This window comes from Pseudophryne corroboree, chromosome 9, assembly GCF_028390025.1.
Source record: "Pseudophryne corroboree isolate aPseCor3 chromosome 9, aPseCor3.hap2, whole genome shotgun sequence".
NCBI classification, from domain to species: Eukaryota; Metazoa; Chordata; class Amphibia; order Anura; family Myobatrachidae; genus Pseudophryne; species Pseudophryne corroboree.
The window spans coordinates 229,635,168-229,647,234 of record NC_086452.1 but is presented as its reverse complement, the minus strand read 5'-3'; the positions used below and the strand labels follow the sequence as shown (position 1 = coordinate 229,647,234).

General features: G+C 46.7%; 1 protein-coding gene across 2 annotated transcripts in view; it reads left to right on the top strand.

The window, feature by feature from the left end:
• Positions 1–12,067, top strand: part of STXBP3 (syntaxin binding protein 3) — a 273,208-nt gene that overhangs the window by 170,068 nt on the left and 91,073 nt on the right. For both annotated transcript variants that reach the window (XM_063940160.1, XM_063940159.1), the window contains 2 exons: positions 768–858; positions 2,064–2,188. In XM_063940160.1, coding sequence (XP_063796230.1) covers positions 768–858; positions 2,064–2,188 — 216 coding nt within the window. The remainder of the gene's footprint in view (positions 1–767; positions 859–2,063; positions 2,189–12,067) is intronic.

Here is a 12,067-nt window from a genome sequence, read left to right as displayed (position 1 = left end):
CTTTACAGCTTTGCCGAGCGGCTACTTGGTCAGGTTTGAACATGTTTGCTATGTTCTACAAGTTCTATACTTTGGCCTCTGAGGACCTTCAGTTTGGTCAATCAGTTCTGCAGGAACCTCAGCACTCTCCCACCCGGTTTGGGGGCTTTGGTACATCCCCATGGTACTAAATGGACCCCAGTATCCTCTAGGACGTAAGAGAAAATAGGATTTAAAAAACCTACCGGTAAATCCTTTTCTCGTAGTCCGTAGAGGATACTGGGCGCCCACCCAGTGCTTCGTTCTTCCTGCACTGCTACTTGGTTAAGTAATGTTGGTTCAGCTGTTGCTGTTCCTGTTTGAAGTTTGGTTAGCTTGGCTTTCCTCTTGTTGTGTGTGCTGGTTCTGAATCTCACCACTATCCTTATCTATCCTTCTCCCAAAGTATGTCTGTCTCCTCAGGCACAGTTTCCTAGACTGAGTCTGGTAGGAGGGGCATAGAGGGAGGAGCCAACCCACACTATCAAATTCTTCAAGTGCCCATGGCTCCTAGTGGATCTGTCTATACCCCATGGTATTAAATGGACCCCAGTATCATCTACGGACTACAAGAAAAGGATTTACCAGTAGGTAATTTAAAATCCTATTATCTGCGTTATGATATACTAATTCGATTAAGAAGTGCCCCATCAGTTTTCTTTCATAATATAAATATTGTACTTTAATGTCTGATTACTTATAGTGTAAGAAATAACTATTGGTGGTAATTGGATGTCTGACTATTTTAGGGAACCACTGGATAATGCAGAAGAGCTAGCCAACTTGGTGGAAGAAAAACTTGTTCAGTATTACAAGACAGATGAAAGAAGTCAGTGTAAGGTAATGTGGGTTTTATATGGTAAACATATCCTTGTATGAGTATTTAATGTCAAAGTAAATGAATGATCAAAACTGTCCAGATTTTCATTTATCCAACCAACTTTCACAGACGTATTTCAGAGAGACTATTTGACAGTCCCATTTTATAGAGATTGTAACAGGCCCATGCCAGAGAGGTTATTTCCCAGGCCCATGTCAGAGATGTTATTTAGTGGCGCACGAGTAAAAGACCCAGAAGCACTCACTATTGGTAAAAACTTGCTACATTTTAGGAACCGATGATTCCCCCCTATGGTTATCAAGTTACATTTTCTTTTTTAGTTTTTTATAATTTTGTACCACATTGTATCAGGTATTTGAGATAAAAATGAGGTACTGAAAAGGAAACTACCCATATCCAAAAAAACATGATTAACACAAACTATGCTCTAGCACTTTGGAGTGAGTGCTTATGATTTGATTGTCAGTTGTTAACCCAGCCATGTTTAAAACTCTAAGCTAGTTCAGATTTTCTACAATGCGGTCATTAATCAGGAGACAATCCTGCTTGTTGCTGGCTGGGCCACATGTAGCAGGATCATGCATTTGGCCATAAAACCATGTTGATAAATCAATCAGAACTTGACTTGATGTGGACTTTGGTTGTGTGTGTTTGATCATTTTCTGACCACAGTAAAGGATCCAGTGATGCTGGAAGAGAGTTGGATGGATTTAATCCAATTTATCTACTTTGAGATGAGCAATACATAAGTATCACAAAACGTTAGAAACTTGGGAAGTGCCAGTCCTCTGCCGAACAATATGGAGAGCCACAGCTTTGCCTGGCCTGCTGTAGAGTATGTCAATGTTACAAGTAAGGCTGGGTACACACTTGGCTATATGCACCAGATATATCGTCTGATCCGGCGGTTTAGACGTTATATCGTTCACATCGTCCAGTGTGTATTCAGCATATCGTTAACAATGCGCACTCCCGCAGGTCATTAACGAGGTATAATATCTTTAGTTTTCAAATTGAAATCTAAAGATATTGTACAACAGGGCATGCACCTGGATGTGGGTGCATATGCAGTCACTGACAAGAAGCAAACATTATCGTTCAGTGTGTTTGTCATCTGATGTGACATTGCCAAGTGTGTATCTTACTTCCTGACAGGTGGTTCCATGAGTCCTGCATGTCCTCACCCATTTTTTTTCTCATTCAGGAGAAATCTCAGTCTCAGCTTCTTATACTTGACAGAGGGTTTGATCCAGTCTCTACAGTGCTGCATGAGCTGACTTTCCAAGCCATGATTTATGATCTTCTTCCTATTGAAAATGACACTTACAAGCAAGTACTTCCTTTTACCCTTTTCTTCATGTCTCCCATCACATTTGGTGATTTAGATCTTTGTTGCCTGTCTTTGCTCAATCTCTAATTTATTTAGGGAGTGTGCTAAACATTTGAGTGCAGTATAGAGTACTTGGTTGCATAGGTATGTGATTGTTTATTAATCCTTGTATGCACTGCATAGCGTGGTCAGTTTTGAGTCCATTTAAAATCTCTGGTCTTTTTCTTGAAGATTTTTTGCCAGAAATACATACGCAAAACATACAGTACTGTACTTCTGTACAAACGTCTTAGACTTGAGTGTCGTTAGCACCAATAGGGTAAGCTGGCTGGCACTATGACAGTCAAAGGCAGAGAATCTCTAATAATTGCACGCCATTGGGACCGCTTTAGGGCGGCTTGCTTGGCAACATCAGTATGGAAGTGCAATGGTTGAAGATCTTAGGCAATCTGCTATAGCCATGTTTTCTTTGGCGCATCATGTGCTATTTTCCATCCATCTGGGCATGTGTTATTAAGGCACTGGTATAGTATTCGTTTAGGCTCCATTCTGCAGACATGTCCGAATCACTTTAAATGCTGTCTTTTAATATGGCATTCAGTTGTAGGTTGGCCTTGGCATAGTTTTTGGATTTTTTTATTGCTCCAGCGGTCTGTTAGTTTTGCTTGTAGTATGTTTCGTAAGCATCTCATTTGGAAAGGTTCCAGCCTTGTAAGGTCGTTTTTAAGGATTGTCCATGATTCTGAACCGTAAAGTAATATTATTCTAACTGATGCATTGAGTACCTTAAATTGTAGTGGCATTGGAAATGATCTGTTTGTTCCAGAGGCCTTTTTCAGGGATGTAAAGGCAGCTGTGGCACAACCTATTTGACTTGTCATGTCGCTTGTAGCGGCAACCTGTTAACCATTAATAGTTGAACCCAGGTATTTAAAAGTATACATTTGTTCAATGATGTTTCCACTGAATTAAAATTGAGAGAGAACCTTTAAGGAGGACCATCAGAGTTGTGGAACACAACTAAAACAGTGTTCTCTAATGTGCAATATGCTCTGTCTGAAGAGTTTGTAACAGTTTTTTTTTGCAAAGCTAAATCAGGTTGTATATTTTATTATCATTTATTTCTCTAACGTCCTAGTGGATACTGAAGTTCTGTACTTTAGTACCATGGGGTATAGATCGGGTCCACTGGAGCCTGGCACTTTAAAATCCTTTAGTGTGTATGTGTGTGCTGGCTGCCCCTCCTACAAGACTCAGTTTTAGAAAATGTGCCCAAGGAGCACGCAACGGTCACGGGTCCAGCGCTGCAGTGCCCGCTGCGGACAAACTGGCTCAGGCTGATGCCCCACAGTGTTCACTGTCACTGAAGACTTTGTGTGCACTGTATACATTTTATAATGTGTAAATAACGTGGCCAGTATAATCTGTTACTCAGGGACCGCGCGCCATTACAGTGGGTGGGGCTTCCCAGAGCGGGACCTAAGGCGGGAAGGCGCCATTTCCTGCTGCTGCGGATCATTCAGGCTGCATGTACACTGCTCCTCTGGTGACCCATGCTTCTACAAGACTCTGTACTGGTACCAGGGGGCCATAGAAGGGGGGAGCATGCCAGCGGAAGCGCCGCTGCACTATTGTCAGGTCATATACTTACGTTACACATTTTACTGCTGTGTTCTGTGTGCTGGTCTTCGCTCCTCAGTGTCATTCCAGGGTCTGTGTGGGGTGTTGGGTAAGTGGCCTGCGCTGTATTACAGTTGTGTAAGATGTCTGTTGATATGGGGGGTCATTCCGAGTTGATCGCACGTAGCAACGCTTGTGCAGCCGTGCTATGCAAAAACATTTTGTGCAGTTTCTGAGTAACTTTCAACTTACCCACTTCAGGCTGTCCGGTCCCGGAATTGTTGTCAGTCACCCGCCCTGCAAATGCCTGGACACACCTGCTTGGACTCACCGCTCCCAGAAAATAGTGAGTTGCCGCCCCAGAACGCCTTCCTGCTGTCAATCTTCTTGCGATCGCGGCAGTGATCGCGTTCTTCTTGTCGTTGCCCAGTGACGGCCGCCGCTGGGCAACGACGCGCCTGCGCATTGTGCCGCTGCGCATGCGCAGAACTGACCTGTTCTCACCGCTGCGAAAAACAGCAGCGTGCGAACGGGTCGGAATGACCACCATGGTTCTGTGTGCTGCTTATAACTCAACTCTGTCTTCAGCGGGGTAACTCATGTGTGTACAATGTTCCTGATCTCCACAGGGACACAGTTCACATGCACCTGACTGGCTGAATAGTTTTAAAAGCATGATTCAGTATGTAAATTCAGAATTGGCTGCAGCTAGAAAAGAGAGACAGATGTTAAAACACTCGATTGATTGTGTGGCCAAAGCAGCAGATACCAGAAAGGCTTCTCAGCCCCCTCTAGTGGTTTCACATAAATGCTCACTACCTCAGGTGCTCCAGTCTGAGTCTGATTCTGATTCTGATCTTTTTTTGCTGTAAGAGATGTCCTTCACATACTGGATCAGGAGGCAGAACCAGATGAGGAGTTGTACTTTAATGTTAGACCAAAGACTTCAGCAACTTTTCCTGTTTCTAAAGAATTAAACTCCCCGGCCAGGGAGGCTTGGTTATACCCTGATAAAAAATTTAAAGAAGTTCTGAGGTTTTTAACTACTTTTCCCCTCCCAGCTGAGGACAGAAAGGTATAGGAAAAACCCCCGTCAGTCGATACGTCTGTGTCCAACTGTCTAAGAAATTGGTGCTGCCTGTACCAGGGGCTAAGGGGGTCATTCCGAGTTGATCGCTAGCTGCTACAATGCGCACGTGCTGCGTACGGGTACAAAGAACATCGTTGTTTTGCACTGCTTCTAGCGACGATTCCATTTGCACAGCCGATCGCAAGGAGATTGACAGGAAGTGGGAGTTTATGGGCGTCAACTGACCGTTTTCTGGGTGTGTTTGGAAAAATGCGGGCATGTCCAGTCGTTTGCTGGGCGGGTATCTGACGTCAATTCCGGGACCTTCGTTGCAGCAATCATCGCACAGAATAAGTAACCACAGGGCTGGTCTTGTTTTCCACCAAATGTTTTTGTACCGCTCGGCTGCACATGCGTCGCACTTTTGCAAAGCAAAAATACAATCCCCCCGTGGGCGGCGACTATGCGTTTGCACGGCTGCTAAAAGTAGCTAGCTAGCGATCAACTCGGAATAAGGGCCTATATCCCTTAAAGAGCCAGCTGACCATAAAATTGAGACCACACTCAAGGCAATTTATACGGCGGCGGGCGCAGCGCAACGCCCCACAATTGTTTGTGGGTGGATTTCCAGGGGTGTATTCAAGTGGTCTGATATAGTTATTGACGGTTTAGACTCTCTGCCCCAAGATGAGGTCATTACTCTGCTGCAACATATACAGGATGCTGCAAATTTTTTGAGCGAGGCTATTAAGGAGTTGTGTAAGATAAATGTCTGCACTTCTTTTTGTCGCGCAGAGCTCTGTGGTTACGTCAGGGGGTTGGCAGACGCTGATTCCAAAAAGGGTGTAGAAAATCTTCCCTTTACAGGTGATACCCTGTTTGGAGACAAATTAAATAAATGGATCTCTCAAGCAACAGCGGGTAAGTCTACCTATCTGCTGTTGGCTGCGCCACCTGCTAGACGTTCTTACACAGGACCCTCCTTGCAGTCCTTTTGTGTGGCAAGGTTCAGAGGCAGGGGCCGAGGGGTCTCCACCACTTCCAGAGGATCTCGTGGTAAGTCCCGTAAGCCTGCCACTGCTGTCTCCCTGGACTAGAGCACCGGATCCCCTGCCGCTAAGCCTTCCATGTGACGGTTGGCACCAGCAACAAGGCGACTTTCAGGTAGGTGCTCGCCTTCAACACTTCGCCCACGTGTGGGCGGAGTCCTGCCGGGACCCTTGGGTGAGGTACCTCATTTCCCAGGGATACCGGCTGGAATTTCAAACACTCCCTCCTCACAGATTCGGGCTTACCAGCTTTACCCGCAGCAAGAGTTTCCTTGCAAGAGGCTATTCAAAAACTTTTGCAAACAGGTGTGGTAGTTCCACTACTTCCTCCGTTATGCAACAGGGGTTTTTACTCCAGTCTTTTTGTCGTTCCCAAACCAGATGGTTCGGTACGCCCCATCTTGAACTTGAAGTCTCTAAACCCATATCTGCGGGTGTTCAAATTCAAGTTGGAATCCCTGTGGGCGGTGGTGTCCGCTCTGGAGGAGGGGGAGTTCCTGGTGTCTCTGGATGTCAAGGATGCTTACCTACACATTCCCATGTGCCCCCCCCCCATCAGGCTTACCTCAGGTTCGCCATATTGGACGACCATTTCCAGTTTCAGGCCTTACCCTTTGGCTTATCCACAGCTCCGAGGGTCTTCACCAAAGTCATGGCGGAGATGCTGCTGCAACTGCGCAGGATGTGTGTCAACATAGTCCCCTACTTGGACGATCTCCTAATAAATTCTGTGTCCATGGAGCGTCTGCTGCACAGCATCGATCTGACGACTCGCCTACTTACGGATCATGGGTGGATTCAAAATTTTCGGAAATCTCACCTGGAACTGACCCAACGTCTTCAGTCCCTGGGAATGATACTGGATGGTGTCTCAAAAGGTGTTTCTCCCGATGGACAAGGCCTTGTCTATCCAGGCTATGGTTCGCTTGGTGCTCAGTCCTCACAAGGTATCCATACATCTTTGCATCAGGTTACTGGGCAAGATGGTGGCTGCTTACGAGGCAATCCAAGACTGCAGATTTTATGCCCGACCATTTCAGCTGGATCTGCTGGACAAATGGTCGGGGTCTCACCTCCACATGCATCAGGAAGTGACCTCATCTCCGAGAGCCCGGATTTCTCTGTTATGGTGGCTACAAGTTCCTCACCTGGTGGAAGGCAGGAGTTTCAATATCCACTCGTGGATTTTACTGACAACGGATGCCAGCCTCCGGGGCTGGGGGACTGTGACTCAAGGGGCCCAGTTCCAGTGGATATGGGCAAGTCAGGAATCTGCTCTACCAATAAACATCCTGGAACTCAGAACAATCTACAATTCTCTTCTGCAGGCTTATCATCCCCTGAGGAATCAGGCGATCCAGGTTCAATTGGATAACGCCACGGCGGTGGCGTACATAAACCGACAAGGGGGAACAAGAAGTAGAGCAGTGATGAGAGAAGTGTCAAAAATCCTCCTCTGGGCAGAGGCCAACGCAAGGGCCATCTCAGCCATATTCATTCCATGAGTGGACAACTGGGAAGCGGACTTCCTCAGCAGATACGACCTCCATCCGGGGGAATGGGGTCTACATCCCCAGGTGTTTCAACACATGATTCACCGGTGGGTATGTCCACAGATAGACCTGATGGCTTCTCGTCTCAACAAGAAGCTATGCCACTACTGTTCCAGAATGAGGGATCCCCAGGCGGTAGTAGTGGACGCGCTGACGATGCATTGGCCGTACCAGTTTGTGTATCTGTTCCCTCCTCTGCCAATCATCCCAAGAGATCTAAAAAGATTATGAAGGGAAATCGTTCTAGCAATTCTAATTGCCCCGGATTGGCCTCGACGGGCGTGGTACTCGGACCTCCTAACCATGGCTCTGGAGGATCCCTGGCCTCTACAGCTCCAAAAGTATCTTCTTCAACAAGGTCAGTTCATCTATCCAGACTTACAACGGCTACGTTTGATGGCTTGGAAGTTGAGAGGGAGATTCTAGCAAGAAAAAGTCTTCCCTCCCGGGTTATTTCCACCATGATCCAAGCAAGGAAGATGGTGACGTCCAAACATTATCATTATATCTTGAAGAAGTATGTTTCCTGGTGTGAAAGTAGAAAGGTGTCTCCCGTAGAATGTCATTTTCTACTTTTCCTGCATACGGGAGTGGATCTGGGTCTACGTTTAGACTCGATCAATGTACAGATTTCTGCACTTTCTATTTTCTTCCAGAAGCAACTCGCCTTATTGCTGGAAGTACAAACTTTCCTTAAAGGTGTTCTTCATATGCAACTGCCCTTTGTACCTCCCACGGCTCCGTGGGATCTCAGTCTGGTACTATCCTTTCTTCAATCGGACTGGTTTGAACCCTTACATAGGGTGGAGTTAAAATTTCTCACCTGGATGACGGGGATGTTATTGGCATTGGCATCTGCCAGACGTGTCTCTGAATTAGGGGCCTTATCCTGTAAGAGCCCTTATTTGATTTTTCATGAAGACAGGGCGGAACTTAGGACCTATCCTCAATTTTTGCCTAAAGTGGTGTCAGCTTGTCATGTGAATCAACCTATTGTGGTTCCATTGTTGTCTGACGCTTCCGTTGGTACTGAGTCCTTGGATGTGGTCAGGGCTCTGAAGATTTATGTCAAAAAGATGGCCCGTCATCGGAAATCTGACTCGCTGTTTGTCCTTTATAACGCCTCCAAGATTGGTCGGCCGGCTTCTAAGCAAACTATTGCTCGCTGGCTCTGGTTGACTATTCAACAGGCCTATACTTTGGCGGCTCTGCCTTTGCCGATGTCTATTTAGGCCCACTTGACGAGGTCTGTGGGCTGCCCGGGGTGTCTCGGCCTTACAATTGTACCGAGCCGCAACTTGGTCTGGTTCGAACACGTTTGTTAAATTCTTTAGGTTCGACACCTTGGCTAAGGATGACCTTCAATTTGGTCAGGCGGTTTTACAGGGGTCTCAGCACTCTCCCAACCGTTTGGGAGCTTTGGGACTTCCCCATGGTACTAAAGTACAGAACCCCAGTAACCAGTAGGACGTAAGAGAAAATAGGAATTTAATACCTACCGGTAATTCCTTTTCTCATAGTCCATAGTGGATACTGGGCACCCGCCTTTGTTTTTGAGATAGCCTTGCTATCCTGATTGGGTTGGTGTTGCTATCCTCTGTTTGGTTAGCGTCCTCCTTTCGGTTATGGTTGGATGTTGGCTTGTTGCCTCACTGCTGTATTATTCCTTCTTTCAGGGTATGTCTGTCTCCTCGGGCACAGTTCCCTAGACTGAGTCTGGTGGTAGGGGCATAGAGGGGAGGAGCCAGCACACACATACACACACTAAAGGTTTTTAAAGTGCCAGGCTGCAGTGAACCCGATCTATACCCCATGGTACTAAAGTACAGAACCCCAGTATCCACTACGGACTACTAGAAATTATTTACCGGTAGGTATTAAATTCCTATTTTTTAATTTGCTACATAGTGTCCACAGTGTTATACAGGTACAATGCACAGTAACAGTGTAACTTGACATATTGTTAGTACTGTAGGCTATAGTAAATGTAAATTGACATACTGTATTTTTGAAATAAGAAAAATGCATATAAATAACTATCCCACACCCACCCTACCCCAGCTCACTGCCATAAACCATCACAAAAGGTAGCATTCTCAAGTAAATTGCAGAAGCCTAGTTACACATATTTGTGAATATATGATAAAGCCCTGGCCACTTCAGCTAGGCGTATTATTAGAACAACAGGGAACACTAAACAAACAGTCTAGGATGTGGACAAGGGCCGAGGATTGGGTAATTCACTGTATCTTGATGGACAGGTGGAGGTGAGTCGTATTGAGGAAAAGGCAGTATGAGCTTGTACCAAGGTGAGGACTAGCACAAAGAGATGCTGAATGGGATGAGGAGATTAGAGGAAAGGAGCACTAGTCCAATGGGTGTAGCTCTAGGGGGCAAATGTGAGGGTCCTACCCCATGAGCTTTTATCCTGAGAGGGGGGCTGGACAGTTTGATGTGTGAACTGTTGAGAAGCGTTCATCAAGGGAGGAGAGGAAAATGGAGATTTAGAAGGGGAGATTTCAGGCCTTGGCAAGGGAAGTGTTCCAGAGCAGGGAGCAGCACAAGAGAAGTCTTGTAGGCAGGATTGTAAGAAGAGGTAACCCGGGTGGATGTGAGGCAGTAGAAAAACTGCCAATATGGCAAATTGGAGGACTAGAAAAATGTGTAATAATTAACTTCTTTGTAAGTGAGGAGCTGGAGTTGGATTCTAGGGGGAATGGAGAACCAGTGAAGCAGATGGCAGAGTGGTAGAGGCTGAAGCATATTGGTTAGAGAGGAAAATGAGAAGAGCAGCAGTGTGCAGGAAAGACTGATGTTGGGAAAGGCGAGTAAAGGAAAGCCAAAGAAGAGGCGGTTACAGTAGAGGATACATAAATAATTATACATTTATCTGCTAATAATGTACACAATTATGACCTGTACAATTTATTTACAAAATCCAAATCACTTCACCTGTACTACATTTAGGCATATGTTATTTTTCTGTCAGCCACTAGGGGACACTGGCACAACTTCAAGACTGTGGGGTGATGATGGTGATTTACAGGGAGCTGCTACTTTAAATAATCTAAGAAGTTAAAACCGCTCCTCCCCCTCTATTCCCCATCATCCCACAGTTTTGAATTTGTGCAGAGGGAGCTGGTCACTGCTGACTGAGCTCCTGCTCAGTTATATTATTTTATTTCAATTATTTTTTTTTATCTTTCTTGGGACTATTTCTTGGGACCATTAGCCTCAGGAACCCTTCGCCACTTATCCGGAGAAGTCGGGTCCGGGTCACACACCAGCAGCAAGCTGCACAGAAGAACAGTGCTTAACCAGAGAAGCACTGTTCCTCCCAACACAGCCACATCCTGAGGCTTCGGTTTGGTGAGTGAGCCTCCTTGTAGGCACAGTGGCTGGCCTCCATCCCCTCCTCTGCCTGGTCACACTAGCCGTGATAGCGGAGGGACTCCCAGTGCACTGCTGCGCTGACGGACCTAGCGCGGCAACGTGGGGAAATAGTGCGTGCCTGCTCCCAGCTTTCTCTCCAGCGATAGCGTTGAGGTCTTCCTGCACTGCCGCACTGACGGTACACAGCGCGGCAGTGTGGGGGAAGAGTGTGGCGCCCACTTCCAGCTTCTCCTTCCAGATGTGTCTGTTCCGCGACACGGCGCAGCAGCGTGGGGGTGATGAGTGGTGTCTCTGTACATTGTGGAGCACTCCAGTGCAATAAGGCTAAAGTTTAATTTATAGAGGAGGACATGAGTTTATTGTTAAATCGAGGCACCCACTCAAAATGGTGGGGACCTGGTAAGATGGGTGCCTCTGCATTGGGGATGGGGGCAAAATTGGCGGATTTTCAACCTGTCAGTCAAACTCCTTCCTCAGCTAGGCAGCTCGTTAATGGCAACAATTGTTTCTTTCTCCTCAGGAATCTGCACTGTAGAGCAGAGACAGGTGCACATTGCTACAGACTGCCAGAAACTTAAAAGCCTGCACAAACTACAGGCTGGTGGCTGAGGGGATTTAGAATAGGGGAGTCAGTCAAATACCTCCCTCTATCCTTCTGACTTTCCTCTCTCTCTCTCTTTATCTCTATTATTGAGAGGGGATGCGGTCAAGATGCCGCCGGTCGGAATCCCGGCGGTCGAAATACCGACGCCGGAATCCCGACCGCCACAATCCCAACATATTCTCCCTCAGTGGGTGTCCACGACACCCATAGAGGGAGAATATAATAGTGTGCCGAGCGTAGCGAGGCACCGTGCCCGCAGCGTGGCGAGCGAAGCGAGCCCGCAAGAGGCTGCGTTCTGCTCGCCACCCCTGTCGGGATTGTGTGGTCGGGATTCCGGCGTCGGGATTTCGACCGCCGGGATTCCGGCCGGCGGCATTTAGTACTGATCCCATTGAGAGTGCTGGTGGAAAATTGTATGCGTCTCTACAATGGCAGGCAAGGGACCAGCGAATAAGGTGTCACAAAAATTGTTCATCTGTGCGAAGTGTAACAGAAAAGCTCACACGGACGATTCCTCCCTGTGTGAGGCATGTGCTTTGAAGGTTACGTTAGTTAACCTATCCCAAGACGAAAATTTTCCCCCATGGGCG